The sequence below is a fragment of the Phaenicophaeus curvirostris genome, chromosome Z (assembly GCF_032191515.1).
Source record: "Phaenicophaeus curvirostris isolate KB17595 chromosome Z, BPBGC_Pcur_1.0, whole genome shotgun sequence".
In the NCBI taxonomy this organism is placed as follows: Eukaryota; Metazoa; Chordata; class Aves; order Cuculiformes; family Cuculidae; genus Phaenicophaeus; species Phaenicophaeus curvirostris.
In genome coordinates this window covers 76376359-76398648 of record NC_091431.1, presented here as the reverse complement: position 1 = coordinate 76398648, position 22290 = coordinate 76376359, and the positions used below count along the sequence as shown (strand labels likewise).

The following is a 22290-nucleotide window of genomic DNA, read 5'->3' as shown; positions in this document are numbered from 1 at the left end:
GAGCCTGCAGCAGCTCTCTGTGTATCACCAAGGCACAAATCAAACCCTGCAGAACTGTGAGAATCAGCAAAGTCATATTTTAAAGCTACATGGTACCTCCTTAGAAAACTGCAATGCTCCTGACAGCCAAAAGTGATCAACTTTGGTACATTCTGACAATCTCAAAGCAGCTCTGAAAAACTTCTGGACCAATCCTCAGCTGGCCCTGTGAGGCTGGAATCCGAGTGCAGGAGGAAAAAAAAAGGAAAAAAGGCAGGAAGACAACAGGATGAGAAGAATCCTGGGATCACTTTAAATCCCTACAGCCCTGCAAACCAGCCCATTCAGAGGGGAATTAATCCAAGCAGTTTCTGCTCCACAGAGGACAGAGAGGCTTCCTGAGGCAACCAACACTCACCCCCACAGGATGACCTGTGCTGTCCTACCACAAGCACCCTACATCCCTCCTCTTACAGGATGTCAGAAAGCTGAGCTGCCTTGTCTCCCGAGAGGTGAAATGAGTCCTAACCATCGCACTGCAGAGCCCAAGAAACACCAAGAGCTGTGTGTGTTGGGGAGTCGTTTGCATAGCAGGTTGAAGGTACTCATTTCACCTGACTCTGGAAAACACAAGCAGGTCGCTAGGAATGGAGTGAATGATTCTGTCTGGAGAGCGGATGGGGCCAGCCCAGCCGCTTCCTCCAGCATCCACTGCAGATGCTGGTGCGGAGGCCGGTCTCTCCTCAAGAGAGAAACCTGCCCTGCAGAACTCATAAAACATAGAGTGGTCCGGTAGAGAAAGATGCTTACAGAGGACACTACAAATGCTTCAGTTTCTGTAACAGCACAGATCTGCTGGGGTTGTTTGCCGCAAGACAGGAATACACAGGAGATGCTCACCCAACACCAGGGGCCGTTGGGGACATGTTACATCTCATCCTAGATGGGAGAAATGCACAGCCAGCAGAGGCCAAGGGCACAAAATGCAAACTGCCAGATGAAAAAGCTCAAATGAATCCCAAGCCATTAACTTTGGAGAGCTTCTCTTCATCTTCACTGCTCTTCATCCCCCTGTCAGCTGCTGCCAGACCCCAGACGTGACTGTGAGAGAGGAGAAGGCAGTCCAAGGTGATTGTTAGTTACTTCCGGGGGACTGGAATGTCAGTGACTGGTCCTGATACCTACATGAGGATGGAAAGAAGCTGAGCTTTGAAGGCAGCATATTCCTAACAATGGAGTATTAAAACACGGTATCGTCACTTCTCTAAAACCTCACTCTTTGCAGAATTCATTTATGTTCTGTGCCATACATTCAATAGGAGGCTGTTACAACATATATAAATCATAAAATCTTACTTTAATGCAGTGTGTAAAAAGGAATCCTCGAATACAGAACAACCAAAACTGAAGGATGAAAGAGAGAAAGGTACATTTATCATTCTGGGGCTCATGGATTTTTAAAACCCCTGTTAAATAATAGAGGACTGTCACCATTTTCCTCTGGCAGCTGTACCTGTTTATCGTGGTCCTGTAAGGATGAGCAATTCCTCTCTGAAAACAGAAGATATGAAAAATGTGTTTATTACAACTCCAGAAGGTACGAGAAAAGGATTTGTGAAGATCCAAGGCTTTACTCTCTCAGGAGAGGCTCTAGGACCACAGCCAGGCTATTATGCATCCAACCCATAAGGAGAGGCAGCTTCCTCCCAGAAATGCGTGACTGCCTCTGTCTGTCAGCTGCTCGGCTGCCAGAGGACGGAACAGGAAACCCTGAGGAGTTGGGGTTTTTCCCTGCATCAAATGTCATTGGAGGAAAAAACCAAACCCCATGCCTTCTCCATTCCTAAATCCATCAGCCCAGCTTTGCCTCTTTGGATCTGACAGCTGTTCATTGTAACCTTATTCCCAGACTCCCCAGTCCCTCTATCCTGAAGCCCCTGGACTCCAGAAGTCGGACAAGCGACGCAGAAGGTCCCCTGCTGCAGGATGATACTCTAGCCTGTTCTGAATACATTGCAGCTACTACTGTTCTGAGAACCTGAGGCTGTTGGAGAGAAGGAATTCCAGTTCAACAGTATCATCTGTGGTCTCTACTGGTACGTTGCCCTCTTCCACAGGGAGTGAATAATTCCGTACTTCACGTCTTGATGCTAAAATCCTCGGAGTCCCATTGCAGGAACACGCCTCAGGCTGTCGGATGCTGTCTGAGTGAGTACGGTTTGGATGGTAAATGCCTGGACAGGAGTTTGGCTGGCAGTGACCAGGGACATAGTATTCCGTTGCCACTGGACCCGAGTCTATCTGGTTATGAAAAGGGCTACTAGCCATGCAGCATGTCTGGAGGCAGTTATTGTTCCTGAATCCATGCTGAAGGCCTAATTTAGCAATAAGGGGCTTCCCAACATTGACTTCCTTTCTTTCATCCATTGGATCTTCTATTCCTGGATACTCGTAGTGCAGGCAAACAGTGAAGATCAGGTGTTCCTGCAAAAGAGGAGGAGAGGAAGAACAAGAGTTACAGCCCCTCGACAGATCAACGATGTATGAAACATGGAGAGATGAACGGCCTGCTGGAGGAGAGGGACCCTTTTAGGAGCTAAAGACACATACTAGGCAAGAGTTGTTCCCCGAGGACCTCTTCTGGTTTTGCTCACCCAATAGCCTTTATTTCCAGAAGTGCTTGTGTTACACCAGCAGCCAAAGGCACTGGTGAAGGATTACCAAGTGCTGTCCTGCACAGACACTCGCAACACCAAGATAAAGAGATAAATGTAACTGTGCCATAGCACGCTGACCCGAGAGCCTCACAGAACCTTCACACTCAGCAGCACAGGCTGGAATGGAAGGAGACGGGACAATGATTTCACCTCCTCCTAATGACTCCATGGTGCAGCTCTGCTCATACTACACTGTCTTGTACTGCAGGGCACAGAAACACCCCCACCGGGTGCCAGAGATGATCACCGTGTCCAATAGCAGCACTAGAAAATACAGAGTGCCTCACAGGAGGGTATCAGGATTGCATATGCACGGATTCCCTCGCTCTCATTGTTCAGCTAAAAACCAAGTCACTAAATTGTGCTATTAGCCACTTTTTCCCTCTGAAGAACATTACTTATGCAGACAACATAAAGCTACCTCAACGCACAGCAACGGGATTCATCTAAAGTATCAACAAACTTGTGAGCAATAAGGAATATCTTAGGTATTAACCCTTAGTTTCTGCAGGGAACTCAGCCGGGTGTAGAGGCAGTGCTTGGGAAGGTCCTTTGACACCAAATAGCTGCCAGTTTCCTCAGGAGTTCCCTTATTGGCCTCCTTAGGGTCCACATCTAGGTCCTGTCACAAGAAAGAAACAAGAACTTAATAAAAGGTACAGAATTTGTAGATCATAAAATAGCGAGTAGTATTTCCCTTTACAAATGGAGCATTTTCTTCTTGAAAGAAAACAGCAATCTTGACTTATTATGTACAGTAACTCCAATATTTTATTCATTAAGCATCAGGAGCATCCTGTTTGTTCTACCTAAAAAGGTTTCTGCCCTGCACCCTCTTTTACAGATGTCAAAACAGAGGGTTTTTTGCCCCAAGGAGCTTTTCGTTTTACTCATATCCTTCACTTTACTGGGATCAGCTGAGCAGCATCTATGGAACTGGACAGGACCACCCAGGGGCAGAGAACTGTGAAACTAAAGCCTAAGAAACTTTGTCCTGCAAGGCAAATGTGCCCTCAGCTCACACAGAGCCACTGACATTTAACTTCTTCAATTAAAAATACTTGATATTCGCCAATGAAAAACAAGGAGACTTTGAAAGAGATGACCTCAGGTTAATTTTAATGTACTTTTATATCTATTAAAAATATTCATTTAAAATAGAACAAGTAAATATGTGTCTGGTCAGAGACACACATGTAGGCACCTATTTCAACAGTTTAGGCCCGTTTTATTGCAAAGATGCAGAGATACCAACGGGAAGCACTTACGAGCGCAAAGTCTGTGACGTAGGCTCTGCAAACGGCTATTTCGGGTGGCTTCTTCACTATGCGTGTGTAGATGATCATAACGTTGGAAAACTCAGCTGCAAACCCCAGCTGAATCCGGACACCGCACTTGAACTCCAGGTACATGCTTTCGGGAAGCTCTGTAAGCAAACACCACATGGGTACACTCCAAACAACACTGAGCACAGGCATTCTCTGTTTGTCAGTTTTGTTTCTAAATTCAGAAGATTTAGAAGATGCAGACTTCCTCCTGCCCTCTCTTTCCTATTGCTGCCGTGTTTAGACTGAACAAACCAGGTCAGAAGCTGATACCACATGGTAATGGGCAGATGCTGCCAGAGCACTGGCCCAGCTTCTGCGGCACAGGCTCCTCTCCCACTGCTGTGCAGCTCGCAAGGCAGCGCTCACTGTGACTGCAATACAGCTACTGAGCTCAGAATTGGTGTGCGTGCCTGTTCTCAAACGAGCAGGGCTGCTGTGGTATATATTCTTCTTGCTAGTGACAAGCGATAGGATGAGAGAAAACGGCCTCAGGTTGTGCCAGGGCAAGTTTAATTTGCGTATTAGGAAATATTCCTTTACTGAAAGGCTGTCAAGCCCTGGCAGAGGCTGCCCAGGGCAGTCGTGGAGTCCCCAACCCTGGAGGGGTTCAAACCTTGTGGCTGTGTACTTGGGGACAGGGTTTAGCAGGCACAGTGGGGTTGGGCTGGATGAGCTTAGAGGGTTTTTCCACCCTTAAAGATTCTATGGTTCTATATCCAACAACACGAGACAGAGCTATAGCGTTATACCCATACGTACACCTATCATATCAAAGAACCTTTGCATTTGACAGCACAAAGGTTTTGGGTTCATTTTTTTCCTTTCACAGCCTATGTACACACCCACAAAGCCCAGCTTGCAGGCTTTGCATTGTGGTCCTTTCCCAGCCCATAGGAACACATCTGAAAGTGCTCAAGGTTCAAAGACGTTGTTTTGTGTCCATCTGGGTTCATACAATCGTTTGGATTGGAAGGGACCTTAAAGCCCATCCAGTTCCACTCCCCTGCCCTGGGTATTTGCTGTGTACCGAGTTTTTCACCCCTGCTTAGAGTGGATGATTTACCATCACCACAGACATGCCTTTACACAAGCATAAAGGTTATTCTCTTCCCAAATTCCAAATTCTATGCATGGCTTAAAACCAATGAACCACAAGAGAACATGGTGTCTTTCTAATTTTTGGTTTGTGTGCCATTATTTAACAGACAAGAATCAAGGACTTGATCCCACACAAAAATCATCAGCTGTGAAAGGCCCTGCCCTTGTCACCAGCTGTCTTCAAAATACACGCCGCCTGCCCTCAGCCCCATCTGTCAAAGACATTTTGAAGAGTACTCCAACAGAGTTAGGTGAAAAGGATAAAATGGTCTTAAAGCCCACTGCCCTTCCTAAAAGCAGTCCAGAAAGGCTGGAACTGGTCTTGCTCTTACTTTAGATCTCAGAGCTGTACGCACTGAAAACTCCTTTTCATCATGTGCTTTAGGTGAACAGAAAGACTTCAGAATGAGATTAACTGCGTGTTAGAAGTGTCACAGTCAGACACAGACCGACACTGCAGGCACAGGCAGAGCACTGGGGATTATCCCAGACACCACACAAGTCTCCCCTGCAGTGTCTGAGTGATCTTAAAACTGCTTACTCGGGATGAATTCCACACATCACCTTCTTCAGTACAGCCTCCTGGAGAGGGAACTCCCACACAGGAATTTCCAGGATCTGAATGTACTAATGAAAATTCCAACACTAACTGGAAGTTCTTCCATTTCCACTCAGTGCCACCACCCACAGACAGGAGGTTATTAAGGAAGCACATCCCCCTGTTCCTCCCACTGTGCATGTAGGATCAACTATCAGGATCTGTACTGTACCGTGAGCCTTGGCCCACTGCAGGTTCCGTGCCAGGGACTCTGCAGAGGACGCCGTCTGTTGGATGGGATCAGTCAGTGCCCTCTTCTCAGACAAACTGCTGCGGATCTCCAAGGCTTGCTTCCCTTTGGTCAGGTGACACTTGCCCATATCTAAAAGATTTAGATGAGACATTAGGAAGAAATTCTTCACAATGAGAGTGGGGAGGCCCTGGCCCAGGTTGTCCAGAGCAGTGGTGGCTGCCCCATCCCTGAAGGTGTTTATGGCCAGGCTGGATGGGGCTTGGAGTAACCTGATCCAGCAGGAGGTGTCCCTGCCCATGGCAGGGGGTGGAATTAGATGATCTTTAAGGTCCCTTCCAAACCATTCTATGATTCTAAAAACAAGATGCACAGTTCCTTTCAAAATTAGCGCTGCTGCAATCAAGACCACGTCCATAAAACCCTGTAGTTTCAAAAGTATTCATTGCTCAACTCTTCATTCGCTGCAGGCTAGGACAATATCCCAAAGCCTCGAGGAGAATCCCCAGGTCTTTGCAGGTGCCCCAGCCAACAGGCTCACACCTTTCAGAACCCGTCCAGACAACACCACAGCTCTGACTCAGTAAGGTCCTGATTAAAGTGGTTCCTGTCAAGAATGTGAGCAATACCACCGGTGGGGATTTCTAAGGAACTAGAGGCAAGTGGAGTATTTTAGGAGCTCATAAAGTGGTCAGTGGTGTTGATTTAACATCATCGCTAATGACCTGGGTGACAGGGCAGAGCGCACTCTCAGCAAGCGGGCAGATGATTAAAACCTGGCTGATGCACCAGTGGGTTGTGCTGCCACGCAGAGGGACCTGGATAGGCCATAGCACTGGGCAGAAAGGAATCTTGTGAAGCTCAGCAATGGGAAACACAGAACTCCGTGCCCAGATTGGAACAAACCCCTGCATCAGGAAAGGAATGGGATGGACTTGCTGGAAAGCAGCCCTGCAGACAGATCCTGGGGACCTGGTGGACACCACGCTGACCGTGAGCCAGCAGTGCGCTCTTGTAGAAAGGCAGCCAGCAGCCAGGTGATCCCTCTTCTCTGTGCACACCTGGAGTGCTGGGTCCAGCGCTTGGCTCCCCAGTGCAAGAGTGGCATGGAGATACTGGGGAGAGTGAAGGGTCACAGAGATGATGGGCCTGGAGCGCCTCTCAGGACCTAGAACCTGGAAGCATGAGTGAACTGGAGCAGCATTCGTATGAGGAGATGCTGAGAGGGCCAAGACTGTTCAGACCAGAGAGAACATGGTTCAGGGGGCCTATCAATACATATAAATGTTTGAAGAGGGAAAGTGACACGGACACAGCCAGACTCTGCTCAGACAGGAGCAGTAACAGCATGAGAAGAAGCATCAAAAAAAAACCCCAAAACCTCAACTTCTTCCCTTGGCTGTAGAATCATTCTTTTAGTTTCACCACCTACAGATCCGATTTTCTCAGGATAATCCTGAGATCTCCTGAGATTCCATTTAGCTTCATGAACAGTTTAACAGATAAAGCTGAAAATGCAGAATGGCAGGATTGTTTGATGGGATCTGGTCACACAGCTCACCAACTGCAAGCAAAAAGTCGAAGAATATCTAGCAGACAAACAAGCAGACAGTAGCCAAGAGCCATCACATTTCCATTTACATCCTGGGGGAAACTGGACTCCTATTGCCACCAATGTGACATAAATTCCATGCTTATGTTTCAGCTGGAAACCAGCAATCTCTCCCCTTTCTTCAGCAGAGCACTGGCAGAAGCTCTGTCAGTTCAATCCTGTCTCCATTTCCAACAGTCTGACCCGATGACAGCAGAACTTTACTCTGTGTTTAGAATTTTTTTGTGGATTTTTTCTGCTTTTTGGATCCCTGTCAACAGGCAGACCAGGCAAAATCCCGACACCTTTAGTCGCACCAAGTACACATCAGGAAACCACAGCGGCACTTGGCTGGACTTGGCAAATCACCTACAAACACCAGTCTCACCCAGATGGCTCTTTGTTACCGGCCAGATCTGTGTTCCAAGCAAATGTTTGCACAGAACCAACACATTCTCCCTCAACAGTTTTCCCTTTCGCACCTTTCCCATTAATTATAAAGACAATTAATGAGCCAGGCATATTAAAATGGTGGATTGTCTTTTATAGTGCACTTACACCCTTTGATAGAGAGCAAATAATTATCCTCAACACAGCACTCCCCGAGGGAGGCAGGACTCAGTTAATTGTTTAAACCAAGGTGGAAGTGACTGGACTGCCTCTGGCAGCTGATACCACAGGACAGGAGTGATCTTTGTGGACGGACAATTCAAAGTGCCATGCAGAAAGACACTTGGAACAAACAAGGCTCGCCACAAAGGAGAGTATAAAATCGATCACTAGTACCGCAGCTCAGATCCCTTTATAATACCATACTTCTGCTGATGTGCTGCCCAGTGGCACCTGCTTCTTGACAAAAGCTGCTATTTTGACTAAATGACAAGAAGGAGCCTGAAGTAGCATTTTAGCAACGCAGGCTGAGAAGACTGTTAGTGCGGCACGTGGGAGCTCACCTTCTGCAACCTCATCGAGCAGCACGGTGATCTTCTTGTCCTCTAACAAACGATCCTTCAGGAACTTCATGAAGATCCCGTTGGCCAGCCCCGACTGCTGAATCTCAAAAGCTTCTGCTCCTTGGCACCTGTGAGATCACTGACATCAGGCAAGGGAAAACCGCCGATATGCCCGCATGACTGAGATCAGCGTAAGGACAAAGGGAGTAAAGTTATGTTGGGAATGGGGGAAGGAAACCTTGCGATTTGAAAGCCAGCCTGTCTAAGGCCAGCACGCTCTTCCCGTTCCTCTGTGGGCAACTCATCCTGGGAAGATTTCAATTCCAGGGGACTTTCACTTACTGCACACAGGTTATAGTTCATCAACTGCCCTGCAGTACTTGGCCTTCTATCCAAGCACAAGGTGCAGAGAGCACCACTGGGAACACCCAGGACACAACTGCCCTGCCCCATCCGCACCAAGAAACAGAACTCTAAGGCTCTGAGGGAAACATCTGCTTTTTTCCTTCCCTGTATTATTCCATCTCTAATAAATAATACGTATCTTAAAGTAAAGCATTCCTGCGAGTAACCATTAAAAAAAGATTGAGAACACTGCCTGGCAGTTTCAGGCTTGCTGAACGCACTTCTCTCGCTAGAGTCACCCTCCACCTGCACGGGAAAGTTTAACACTGGGCATCATTACAAAGGCATTTCAATAGTCAGACTGTGGAACGACTCAAAGAACCAAGTGGAGGACACAGACATGGATATCGGAACTGGATGATCTTTTAAGTCCCTTCCAACTCAAACCATTCTATGATTCTACAAATGACTGGTCCTTTAGCACCAGAAGTCAGTGGGCACTTCTGGCTGCAAATCCACTGTGACACAGCAGGAGAAAAAGACAAACTTCCTTACGTTGCATATCCAAAAACAATGTTGGCTGTAACCTTCAGAGCATCTAGGATGAGAATTGTGTCATCGTATTCATTTCTGCAACGAATGGATAAGCATAAAAAAGTAAAATAATGATTTATGGTGATAATTTTTGGTTTTTTTAAAGTTGTACCTAAAGTTGTTCCTAAAATACTGGAATTGCACAGTTCAGAAGCAGTAGGTGTCCCTGTCCTACAATTCTGAATGACTCCTGACTGCTCAAGGACAATAACCAGCATCAACACTCTTCATTCAGACAATCTGAGGACACAGTCAGGTACCACGCGTTACCCAGAGCGGGGCACGCACTGTTAACCAACAGAGTGTGGCTGCAGTTGCTTCAGCCACGGTTTCTGATAATGAGCTAGTTTAGGTCACAACACCAACTGCATGAATGTTATTTGGGTTTTTGTTTCCCCAAAACATGGTCTCTGCAGAACTAACACAAGGCTTATGCAGCATTTGCAATCTGGCAGCAGTTTGTGAAGTGGGATTGGGTCATGGGCATTTCATTAGCAGGGAATTCAGAGGATCTGCAAACACTGAGGCACCAGTGATTTTCTCTTATGAAACATTCCTCAGGGACCGGCTTTCAGAAGTGCTGACTGCAGAGCTGATTGCAAGGGCAAGTTTAATCAGGCACAGTAGTCTAAACATGGAAAGAAAACAGCACTCTGTTCAGAAAAATCTGATAAAGCAGTTGATTTTTAAGCTCTAAATTAAGATACAGCATCCTCAGCATAAGAGCAGTCTACAAAATCCATGCCTCTGAGGAGTTCTAAAATAAGCACTTCACTTGAGTCCTGATGCCAAATTAACATGCCTTGGGGCATGTGGATTCTCCCTCTCCCTGCAACCAAGAAGGCTGTTACTGATGCAAGGGGAAAGGGTCTTTTTTCTTAAGATGTCTGTTTTCCCTTTTATCTAATAAACTTGATGCTTAATAACCTCTAAACAAAAACAAAAGAGGAAATGAATGCCACTCCAATCAAGAGGCAAGTATTTACCAGCAGAAACAGAAAGTCTGATCACCAGCTTCACATTTTCATCAAGGGCAAAGGCAAAGTAAGTCTGTGAATGACTCCTACTTTAAACACACTGGGGTGCCGGCTGTGAATTCTCAGACCCAGGACCTTTCCTGTACAGCGAGCTCTCAGCCCAGGCAACAGATCCCTCCCCAGCATGAAGCCCAGCTGTTCCCTTGCTGTTCCCACACAATGCCTGCTCAGTTTTATCTGCTCATTTCTAAACCAGGTTCAGTTTTAAGCTGTGGCTGCAGTGAATAAACAGAACCGCACAGCTGGTTCCCCAAACCACAGTTGTTGTACCCTCTCCCTCAAACACACCCCTCATGCATCTAAGGGCAGCTCTCTATTCATGAACTGCAAGAGGATACCTTTTCCGACACATATCCAGAAGGAAGACGTTAAGTCCGGTCTCTTTTTCCTGCATGAGTTTGAGGATGTTCTGCACACACAGGCAGTTTGCAGACCGGTACGGATTTGGAGCATCAACAGGAACCATGAAACTGTTTCCATAGTTTTCATAGCCATGGCCAGCATAGTACAACAGACCTGTGGGTTCAAAACCGATGTGAATGGAAACAAAGCTCAGGAGAATATCTGGACATTTCTGTAAATCTTAGCATGGCCAAAACCCACAGGCACGACATCCACACTAAATGTCTGCAGGAGATCAGGATCATTCCAGCCACTCTGAGCAGGGTTTTATATCAATGTGCCTTTGTTAGCACAGGAAGGGGAGTGGGAACCACCGTAACATCAACTCCACAACACACAGACACAGCAAACTAAAACCCAATCACTCCATAGAATCAACTGGATATTTGCAAACACACACAGTCAAGTGCTCCTAGAATGCCTCCAGTAGAGTTCTGACTGCTAACAGAACTACCTGTGTGTGACACAACACAGACATGAACAAGGAAATGTGCCAACTGTAAAACATCAGCTCCATACGCAGTTAAAGCTCTGGGTCACAGTGAACCTGGGCAGATTTTATAGACAGAAAACAATAATGCAGAACTGTTTGGATGGACTTGGTTTTAAATGAGATGCTGTCATCTTTAAAATTATTCCCCTTTAATGGCTTTTTACTTACCACTGAACACTGGCAATTGTTAAAAGTACTGTAACTAAGAAATAATCAGAGAAATCCTTGCTTGCCCTATGAGAGCACTTTGCAAGTTCCCAGCTTTGCTGTTCCCTCTGTACAGTCTCATCACTCGGTTATGTCTTTGTTATAGGGAGGGATAAGAAATATTTTTACATTTAGAAGGAAAAAATGTGATCTGTGATCATGTTTGGTGGGACTACAGAGTATGTTCCCATTTGCAAACTACCAATAACTCATTGTTAGTTGACCACATCTGCATCTCTCCCCAGTTACAGACTCATGACTCCCAAGGGCCTGCTCAAACAAATTCACTGCATGCTTACCTAGACAAACAATTATCCTACAGTCACTCTCCTTGTGCCAACACACAACAGCCTACAACATCTAAGGATCTAAAATCATCAATAAAACACGCAATAGTTGTGCATGGTGAAGAAAATATATCATGAAATTAAAAGAAGCTTTTAACCCTGAAAAGGGGAACTGCAACCTCAGGCTTAGATTTTACTGAGATGAATAAAACTGTCCAATACTGAAGTCGTATCAGCTTGCAGTAAGATCAGACGATCTGAGCACTGATAACCTCCATGGCCATAAAATGCAGCAGTTTCTCTGCTGTCTCTCCCCAGGGCCAGTGTTGCTTCTCTGTGGCAGTTCCATCTTCCAGTCAGGATTATTATTTACCTACACAAAGCAGTCTACGGGGCTCTTTGACCGGTACGCAGTGCAGTAGCTGGCAGAAGCCAACAGAGACATGACCATCCATGCTGACTGGATGTACGGTCCTCTTATGCCATCACTCTTACTGAAACCAGCTGTGACATTTCTGTCACTGCAGAACTCAAACATTCAGCAAAACTAAACCAAGCCTTACCCTAATGTAACAAATTGCCCTACATTTGGATCAGGCATGTACGGCAGATGGTTTTACCTTTTCCTTACAGACAGCTACAGCAAATGGAAACACTTCTCTCACACAGCCCTGTGCTTTTTGTTAAGGAATACCAAGGTGTACCTACAGCCCTTCGGTTCCCTCCTCCGTGTAAGCTCTCCCATCATGAACAACCATGCCAAGCCCTTGCAAACTGCTCCACTCAATAAGCAGCGCTCAATCCAGAGCCATGACAAGCAGGCAGCAAGTGCAGACAGTGAACTCTGTTCGCAAGGGGTCCCTTCAGCGAAGAGCTGAATGGCTTATACACCTGCCAGAACCTCAGAAACGGCAACAGCTTTATTCAGTTAAAGTCAGGTTTCTGAAAGGCATAGGATTTCAAGTGCATGATTAAAACCCTGAACAAATAAAGTTACTACTGGGCTGCATGCAAGATCCCAGTGGTTACTTAGTTCCAAGAGAGTTAAAAATGAAGTTAAGTGCCAAGCACATGACTCCATGTCAGGTCCTAGGTTAAAAGGAAAGTTTTGATTTCACCAGGTCTGGATCTGGACAGAAATCAAGGTTATATTAGATATGATGTATACCTGAGTGTACATCAGATAAGGAATTAGACTGACTGAAGGGTACAATTCTCTTCAGTGCACCGTATCGTTTATGAGGTTATTTCCTCAACGTGTAGCGATATCTCAACCACAACAGCTCCGTTTATTTCTGCCCTGGGCAGATGGCTGTACTGCACTTGCTTAGGGAGCACCTGCAATGGTTAACATGCTGAGCTCAAGGTCAGAAATAAATCTCTGCATATCCAGCGTGAGCAGCACAAACATGTCTGGAGCGCCTCATTAGACACTGACACAACCACATTAAGTAGGCTAAGGTTCCTCACTCAGGTCAGCATTTAAGAGAGATCTGCCTCTCTCTCTCAAAGTTGTTTACTACTCCTGCTTTTAAGGAATGGTATCCGAAATGCCACTTTCCTGGCAGTAAGCACGGATTACACAATGTCATATCAGGCATCGTGAGTATGTGTAACAAAGGCTGTGTCTCTGTGCCTCTTCTGTTTGGAGCTGTGCCCACTAAAATGCAATAAATCATTACCTATTTGTGCACTGACAGCACTTTTTATATGCTTTAAGCCATTAACAGCCACTATCCAGAATGAACAAAGTGATGGTTTAAACTGAAGCAGTTATTGCCAAACGCTACTGAAAGAATGCTCTGCTTGCCTTTCAGAAACACTGTCTGGACAAATGCAACTGCAAAACTACACCTTATGAGAGCTTCCGTATGGTGCTGGTAAGAAAAGCCTTTCAGTACTTTATTTTCTAAATTCATGTCAATGATTATGGAAAAAAAAGAGAAAGTGAAAGAATCCAAAAGCTCACTCCAGTGTCTAAGCTATTTCCCAGGGAAAAAAACAAAGAAAGCTGCAATCAGAAAGCCTCCTGAACTTTGCTGCCATAGTTTGGGTTCGTGGCATGCGCGTTTGGGTTCTGACATAAATGCCCAAGTGCCAGTTCTGCCCAGACATCAGGTGACACGCCAGTAAAAAGCCGTACTAAGACACAACTTGACCCTGTGTTCCAAAACAGAATAAAATCATGTTTTCTGGCATGGCTGTTCACAATGGGAATCTTGCCATTTAAATGGGACAGCTTGCCGAACTTTGTGGTCTGTGTTCTAAGTCATTGCTGGGGTCATTTATGCAAACATAGCTATTAGAAAAATGATGCAAAGTGGCAAGCAACAGTAAACTCTGCGACTCCCACAGAACTTTCCTTATGCTCCAAGCCAGGTCATTCTAGGCCTTTTTCCACATAAGACACGAAGGTTTTCACTCTGTGCATCAATCCCACCGTGCCCTCCCCCAGCTGGCACAGCCACCAGCTCTGTCCTGTGCTTCATCCCTCAAATTGAGATTAAGCAAGCCAAGGGATCCCAATGGATGAGGAATTGTCTAAGAATCGATGCAGATGGATACCAGCAATGCACACCAGACCCAATCGGTCAGTCGTTACCCTGGCTGAAGGCACCTCCTCTGCAGTACATGGAGAGGAGCTTAACATCAGTATTGATAATCTATTACAGGTAGCTCAGAAATGGACGTGTGACTCAGGTAACAAAAACTTAGAGAAATGTGCTAAACACACACCTAGTATGTGTCCTGTGCTTAATGTGTCCACCTGTAACTGCAACCAATGCTGATGAGATGCTGCAGCACAGTTATTAAATGATGCTGCAAGTCAGAAGCCTTGGGTTTTTGCAGAGTGTTGAGTCTGAAGAGTTTAAGAAAAGGAAAAGAAAAAAGAGGGCTGCTGCCTGCTTTGACAGCATCACCACTACTAAGCTTTCCATCTCATGTGCTAAGACACACAGGGAAAACACATTTCACACTCTGTATCAGCCCTTACACAGGGCTGTGGAAAAAGAGCAGTAGTCCTGGCATTCAGCTCAGGGAAAGGCCTTCGTTATCAACAACTGTGGAAGGTCAGAACCCGCAGCCTACAGCTCATCAGTTTCTGTTAACGCCTTTCCTTATGCGAGGTTTATTCTGGAAAGGATAATGCAAATTCCTCTCCATTTTACTCCTTTAAAGTGCACAGACATAATGAGAACTACATTTTCGTTTTACATAAACAAGCTTCTTTGCGATTTGAAGTAGAAACCCAGGTTTGCAGAACTTTGTTACAACCTGTCAAGGACATCATGAAAAACTTTGCTTGCCAGGCCAATATTGCAATAACTGAAAGGAACCAATAACAAAGTGAGAATTTCTACTTAACCTTAAAACTTGGCAAAAAAGAAGAGGACAAAACAAGATTGCATCCCATCTGTTGAGCGCTACGGCCTAACCCTAAAGCACAGTGTTTTCCTCTTATTTCTGCACTGCACATCGCAGTTTAACATCATCATGAGAGATCCGCTCTGCTGCTGTGTCCCTCTGCCCCCCAGCACATCTGGTATCAGCGCCGCTGACTGCCATGGCAGGGAACGCGCTCCTTACAAAGCTGGCGAGCAAGGAGCAAGCGAGCACAGCAGCCTCTGCCAAAGAGCACCAGAAGAATGGAAATCCAGGAGGGAAGAGCATTCTGCAGCCAGCCAGCAAAGAGGGGGTCCCAGGGTCTCACGCATGCTTCGGGATGCTTCCCCCTTCCCCAGCAGCCAAAGGAAGCCAAGGGATGGGCCAGCCCCAGGCAAACCATAAATCCCTGGCACAGGGGAGGGAGGAGGCCAACAGAAGAGAAGCTTATTAAGAACGTGTTGATGAGGACTCCTACAAGCAGCAAGGACGGCTGCCCAAGCCCACACGCAGCCTCACATATGCAGTGACACGGTTATCAAACACTCTGCTACTTGCTTCCTTCCACAACACACTGACACAAGCGACACAACAAACTTCTTACAGTGCTAACGACTTCTTAGGACAAACAAGCATCTTCTGCAGAGCAGGCTGTCAAACGTGCTCTACACGTGCAGCGGCTTGTAGCAGAGAAACACATCAATGCACTGTGGTTTTAGGAGTGGTTAAAGGAAGAACTTCAAACATTTAATCTGTTCTAAGCATAAATAAGCAATAACATTTTATCCAAAGGCAAAGGATGTGCCGGTGGGTGTTTGAGTTACACTCCCATTCCACATCCATCCTGCTCACCATGAAGTGTGTTTTGCTGTCACACACAAAGAGCTCGCAGAGGTAAATACCAGAGGGTATGTGCTTGAAACATCACAAACCTGACCTACATCCATGTTCTTACCATATACGCCTTTGTCCAGAAGAAGAAGAAATTCACCCACTGCGTTTCGCATCTCGGACTCGGTGAGATCCAGCAAAGAGACCACTTTGAAATCCAGCTGCCGGAGCAGATTGGTGAGTTCGTAGACATCCACCATCGGGGCCTTGAGCTGTGGGTGGTGCCAGTAGCTCATGTTTCCTATCAGCAGAGCCACCTTGTCTGTTGCTGCAGAGACAAAGGAAAACAAAAACCACAGCACGTTATATCCCATTGCTTTGAAAGTGACAATTGTATCCGATATCACTTCAGGCACAATATTTTACATGATTTTAAATGCCATCCTGTTGCAACAACACAGCTCAACTCTCTTAACCAAAAACCAGAAAACCACTGCAGCTGGAGCAGCCAAACTATCTGCATGGTGACGCATCTCGGACTGGACAATCCATCACAAAGCAAGTCAGTACAGCTGTCTCCTGTTTCTTCATTTTCTGAAAGCACAATTACTCAATTCCCCATGCAAGAAGGAATTCAATAAGCAAACATTAACAAACATTTAGGTGGAAACTTCTCCAGGTCAGAAGTAAAAAGTCTTTTTCTGTTTCTTAAGGTTTCTTTTTACTGTTGCTCTGGTTAAAAGCAACTATAAAGAGATCAAGAAATCTACAAAATCCAGAGAGAAATCTACCACTATGCTCAGTCTGAGATACATTCACCGATTTAATAGTCAGAATTGGTTCTCTCATAAGCAAGCAAGCAGCACTGAAAGGGGAAGAGTCATGGACGGGAATGCTTTAGAGGCCACTGGCCTGATTTCTACCCCAAACTGAACACTCTGTTAGAGAAGGTGCTTTCCAGAGCCAGGCATTTCCTCCTGGGTTTGTGACATCTCCCCTCCAGCAGGGATTGCTGTCCCACAGTGCTGGTGCTAAGCCAGATGGTGTGAGTGCCCCAAACCTGCTCTGGAGTCAGCAGCCCTACACAAAGAACCCCCCAGCCCCAACGCCTGACACTTCATCTCCTTCAGGCACGGGGTTCTCAGCATTTCTGCAGCTGGAAAACCTCCAAGGTGTTGAATGGTGCCAACTACTTTAAACATCAGGGGCTGAGCGACAGTGGATACTGTCACCAAAACTCACTTTGACAAGTACAAGCTTTCTAATTAATTTAGAGAAGATAGAACAGTACCAAGGAGCACCTGCGCTCCCTCTCACACCAATGAGCCTGAAAGAGGGGAATAATTTTGTCCGTGGCCAGCAGCTTTCCCACCTGGCCTGGCATCGCTGAGACAGCATGCCTGGCCACAGTCAGGTCTGCCATGTACATCTAAGGATGCCATTAAAAACCTCCACAGCTATTCCTCAGAGCACACAAACGCCATCCATCTATCTTATGTGCTCTGGCTTGGGATCATTGCATCCACATGCTGCGCAGAGGCAGAGCTGGTTCTGTAGGGACAGCACACCTGCAGCAGATGACCACCAACCCTTCTTATCACATCCCAATACCGCAATCTCCCACTGCCGAGGTACTCAAAGCAATGGAGCAACACGCTTGCTGAGGCTGTGACCGGAGGCATTTGAAACAGTAAACTGAAACAGATGAGAGGTAGCATGCGCTCCACTGAGTCACTAAAAATACCAGTGCCCTCACCACAGTTTGCTACCGAAAGGGCATGCCAGCGTTCTAAAGGGCGATAAAACCACACTAGAGTCTCCCTGCCCGCAGCTATTGATCCATGTCACTGCCTAAAGCAGCAAATTCTCTTTCCTAGGCAGGAAACACATACATTCATGACAGCTGCAGAAGTACTTACCAACAGGTCTGTGATGTGATTGTTCTTGTGGGTCTGCTTGAAAGAGATTAGAAGAGCACATCATTAGTACCAACAGTCACAGCTGCCGGTGTCCAAACACACGTTCCACACAGCCATAGTCTATCGGTACTGCTCTACCTATGAAGTTATGTGTTTAAGACAAGAAAAGTACTCTTTTCTGGTTTGGTGGGGCTTGGGGGTGTTGTGGTTCTACTGTTTACCTCATTGCCTTCACCCTCTTCCAGCAAACACAGCCTAGTAGGGGATGAATAGCTAGCTCTACAAATGAAGAGATGATAGGTGCTTACGGTGTGATTTTGAACCTCCCATACTGCACAGCAGCATTTCAGCCCCATCCAAGGAGTGCAGGCACGCCAGGCTGGGGATGCTCACAGGGAGGGCCACCTGTAGGTGCAGGTTCTTTGGGTTTGTGCTTCACAGAGGGATGGCAGAGCCAACGTTGCACCAAGAGGAAGGGGCATGGGAAGTGCCACGGTGGTGCCCCCTGCGTAACATGTTACGTACACAACAGAACCGCTTCAGTGACTGAAATGAAGTCTCGGCAAAGGTAAACATCTCTCTGATGTCTAACCCAGGAGATTACATGGCCGTTGGGATTTTGGGAACACAGTACCAGGGATAACCCCCCATGGAGCACTGCTCCAGAGCTAGGTTTCTATAATTAACCTCAAATGGGCTTCATGTCACCTTAGCTCACTCCAAGATGAATTTAACACATACACCAGTTCAACACATCATGGTGACAGCCAAACACCGCTCATCTTTTTCACATCAATCATCTGAAAAAGCAGCAACTGCCACAGATAAGGACGCAAAGGAGAATCCCTTCTGTATCTATAAAAGTGCAGATGCAGTATGAAAGAGCAGCTCTGTGTGATTTTCAAAGGTAACAGCTACCCTATTGTTCACTGTATTCAAGTTAATCCATTGGAACCAGAAAGCTGTGCTGCTCTGAGCATGGTTATCTGCCACTATTAAATCCCGCTTATAAAATCATCCAAATAACAATCTGCACACTGTAACCCAGCTGGGCATCAGTGATTTGTAACACAGAAAGAAGACGGGAAATTAGTGTTTCGAAACTTATCACTTACCCGACTTCTGAAGATCACTCATGTCTTCTGTGAAGAAACACACCAATAAAGTCATAGTTTAAACAAGGACCAAAAAATACATTTTCATTAATAAAAATATAATCAGGCATCATGCCATAATTAATAGAAGCTGAACACTAGAAAACAAACTACCTTTCTAAAACGCTTTTGGCTTTACATTTCTGTAAACCGAACCTGTCATGTGTTTATTCCACCTGAGAAGAGAAAGCCCTACATTGCTACCCTAAGCTCTGTTAGGGACAGCATCCCAATCCAGCAGGTCTCAGAACAAAGGCAGAAACACATACTCTGCCTCAATGCCACAGGCACGCAAGCAGCTTGAATGGATAAGGACTGAGATATCAGAATGACCCATCTGAGAAATGGATGTTAGAAGGGCTGCTGAGAAAGCAACATCCCGAGCAAGAAATCTTACTTTGTAAAGCCCCGTGTGTTCAGCAAAGCTTTGGATACAAATTTCAAATATCCTAAGCTACCACAGGTTTCACCTAATTATTCTGAGAACACCAAGAACTATAGAGAAGAAAAGTCACAGACTCATGGAATGGTTTGGGTCGGAAGGAACCTCAAAGCCCATCCAGTTCCATGGGTAGAGACACCTCCCACTGGATCAGGGTGCTCCAAACCCGATCCAGCCTGGCCCCAAACAGATCATTTCTCCAAGCCGCAGTGGTCTCAGCGCAGGCCTGCTCCACGTAGCGGGCCCCAGGCAGACCCCTCAGGCCACAGCAGCAGGCTCACACGTCCATGTAGCGGGGACCAGAGCGGCCGAGGTGATGCCAGGCATGTATGATCCCCTCTGATGTGGATCACAGACTCTGAGATGCCTGGTAATCACGGCATGGGATCAACACAAAAGGTCACAAAACACCTCTTCCTCCCCACTGCAGCGATGCAAAGGAGAACAGAAATCAGCCTAATAAAGCTGCTGGGAACACCTCTTGTGGACACAGAGCTGGCACTGGAACCAGCTCCATGTGGCTCTTCAAGGTCACCCAGGTTCCTGTACACATTTAGCTTTTCTTGTGAGGATGTTGCCTCCTGAGCCCAGGCAAAGAAATTCCAAGATATTTACTTTTCCCCAGAAGCTGTAAGTACAGGACACAAACCAGTGCAAAACCCCAACACCTTTGAACGCCACAGCAGGAGGCATCTGGTTTGTAATCCTGTGTGCTCTAGATTATGGTATCAAGGCAAAGAAGAGAGAAGCACATGCAGAAGAAATGCTGCACCACACATCAGTCTTAAGACAGATGGAAACTCTTGACCCACACATGCTTTTCAGCACCACAGCAATCCACCACCCTGATCTTTAAGAATTCACAACTGAAGATTTACTTTACCTTCTGTGCACTCCACTGCCAGAGCTTTCCTTCCTTGTGTTTTAAGGGGGGAAAAACGGGAAGACAGTTGCTCTCAGTTACGAGAGTTAGCACAGAAAGCAGAAGACAATTCCCAGCTGCTCTGTGATCTGGCTCATTTTATAATGGTATAAATCAGCACTGACCACAATACGGAATAGTAATCGCTACTAGAACATGAAAGCACTAAACCAGGGTATTTCTTATGATAGGAAAACAATTTTTATAAGGATTATACAGTAGCATTCCCAGATCTCCTTTTGCATTTACTGCACATACATGCATACATACCAAACTGTGTAATATGCATTTATTCTGCTTACTATGAATACTCTCCCCCATCCTGACTGCTGAAGGACTCGGTGTAACACAGCTCATACCACCAACAAGGGTTAAACTGGTTTTTAGTTGTCAAAAACCAGGAAGAAATCAGCTTGCAATCTGCTGACAAGCCGTGTACACACTAGCCATGTCAAAAATCACTTCTATCCTGGTTACCATAAAAACCCAAAGCACGGTAAACTGATAAAGCTCTATTCCAGCTGCTGCAGGCAAGCACAGCTATAAACTAAAACCACAGAAGGCTGCGTGCTTGGCTTAATACAAAAAGCTTCAAACCTAAATTCTAATGATAGGTAAGAAATGGATAAATAAACTGACCTACATAAAGAAAAAAAACCTCCTTACCGATAATGACTTCTACCTTCTTGCTGTCTTGATCTTCCTGGTCATTGAATACATGACACCAGTATGTCCCTTGATGTTCCACATCCACACGAGATACCTACACATGCATCACCACAGTCATCCCACCAGACCCCAAAACAATATCCATATCAGTTTATTTTAAGCTCACAACCAAGAAAGACTGAAAACCAAAAGCAGAGCCTGCACAAATCCAACAGGTCGTTCTTCAGTAAGCTGAACAATACGTGTGTTCTGGGAAGGTGCTCAAAAATGGCAGAAGGAAAGCAAATCCGCCTCACAGGCTTGAGACACATTAAGCACTGAATGCAATGGCTCATACAAATTGGTGCTTTGCAGAGCAGGACAGAAAGGGAAGCTTTCACCTTTACTTAATCTTTGCCATGTCAATGTCATCCCACCTCAAAATATACTGTGGCCTTCCACCCCACAGCTACAACCTTGGAAAGTACGGGCAAGGGAGGAACAGAACAGCATGCACTTCCACAAGTTATCCAACGCTATGAAGTTCTTTTCCACAGGGGAGCTCTTTGTGGCAAGTTAAAGCTGGTTACACATCCATCCCCCAAGGCTGGCTCTCTGAAGTTACTTACCATGTAGACATTCTTGCTCCCATTTGCCAAGGGAAATCCGTTTCTGAACCACTGGTACTGAGGAATTGGGTTTCCAACAGCTCCACACTCCAGTACCAAAGCTTCACCCATCATCAGGTTTTGTGGCTGAGGCTGAATACAAATGCACAGCTTTTTTTCAGGCAAGCCCATTAAACTCCCTTAAAAAAGAAAGAAAGGAAAAAGAAAGGAAAAAAAAATCATAGAAAAGGTGAGACAACCTAATGGCACAGACTGGCAAGGACTGACAATGTACGGTCGCACCTTCCTGTAACTACAGACTGTTTGAATAGCAATGAAATTAAGTCACTTGTCCCTTAGGAGTAAAAATGTGTAGCAACTGATTTCCATCTGTTCAGCTGAAAAGTACAACAGCAAGTAAGTTAAATATACCCCAGAAGCGAGAAACAAAAACAAAGCCTTCTTTGCAGTGTTTGTTCCTGCCCTTAGGATTCCAAAGGCTCTGGAGGAAGGAGCAAGAATAGAGGCTGCTGGAGGATGGATTGAGGATCCAAGTGTGCAAG

General features: G+C 45.9%; 1 protein-coding gene across 2 annotated transcripts in view; it reads right to left on the bottom strand.

The window, feature by feature from the left end:
• Nucleotides 1-1335: 1335 nt before the first annotated feature.
• Nucleotides 1336-22290, bottom strand: part of MALT1 (MALT1 paracaspase) — a 28726-nt gene continuing 7771 nt past the window's right edge. The window contains exons 5-16 of one of the 2 annotated variants that reach the window (XM_069880397.1): nt 21749-21927; nt 21138-21234; nt 19069-19095; nt 17954-17989; nt 16159-16362; nt 10769-10946; nt 9355-9429; nt 8455-8582; nt 5893-6042; nt 3965-4122; nt 3193-3318; nt 1336-2463 (exon numbers count right to left, since the gene is read on the bottom strand). In XM_069880397.1, the coding sequence (XP_069736498.1) occupies nt 2002-2463; nt 3193-3318; nt 3965-4122; nt 5893-6042; nt 8455-8582; nt 9355-9429; nt 10769-10946; nt 16159-16362; nt 17954-17989; nt 19069-19095; nt 21138-21234; nt 21749-21927 (1820 nt within the window). In that variant the 3' untranslated portion in view covers nt 1336-2001. The remainder of the gene's footprint in view (nt 2464-3192; nt 3319-3964; nt 4123-5892; nt 6043-8454; nt 8583-9354; nt 9430-10768; nt 10947-16158; nt 16363-17953; nt 17990-19068; nt 19096-21137; nt 21235-21748; nt 21928-22290) is intronic. The other variant, XM_069880398.1, reaches the window with a different exon arrangement.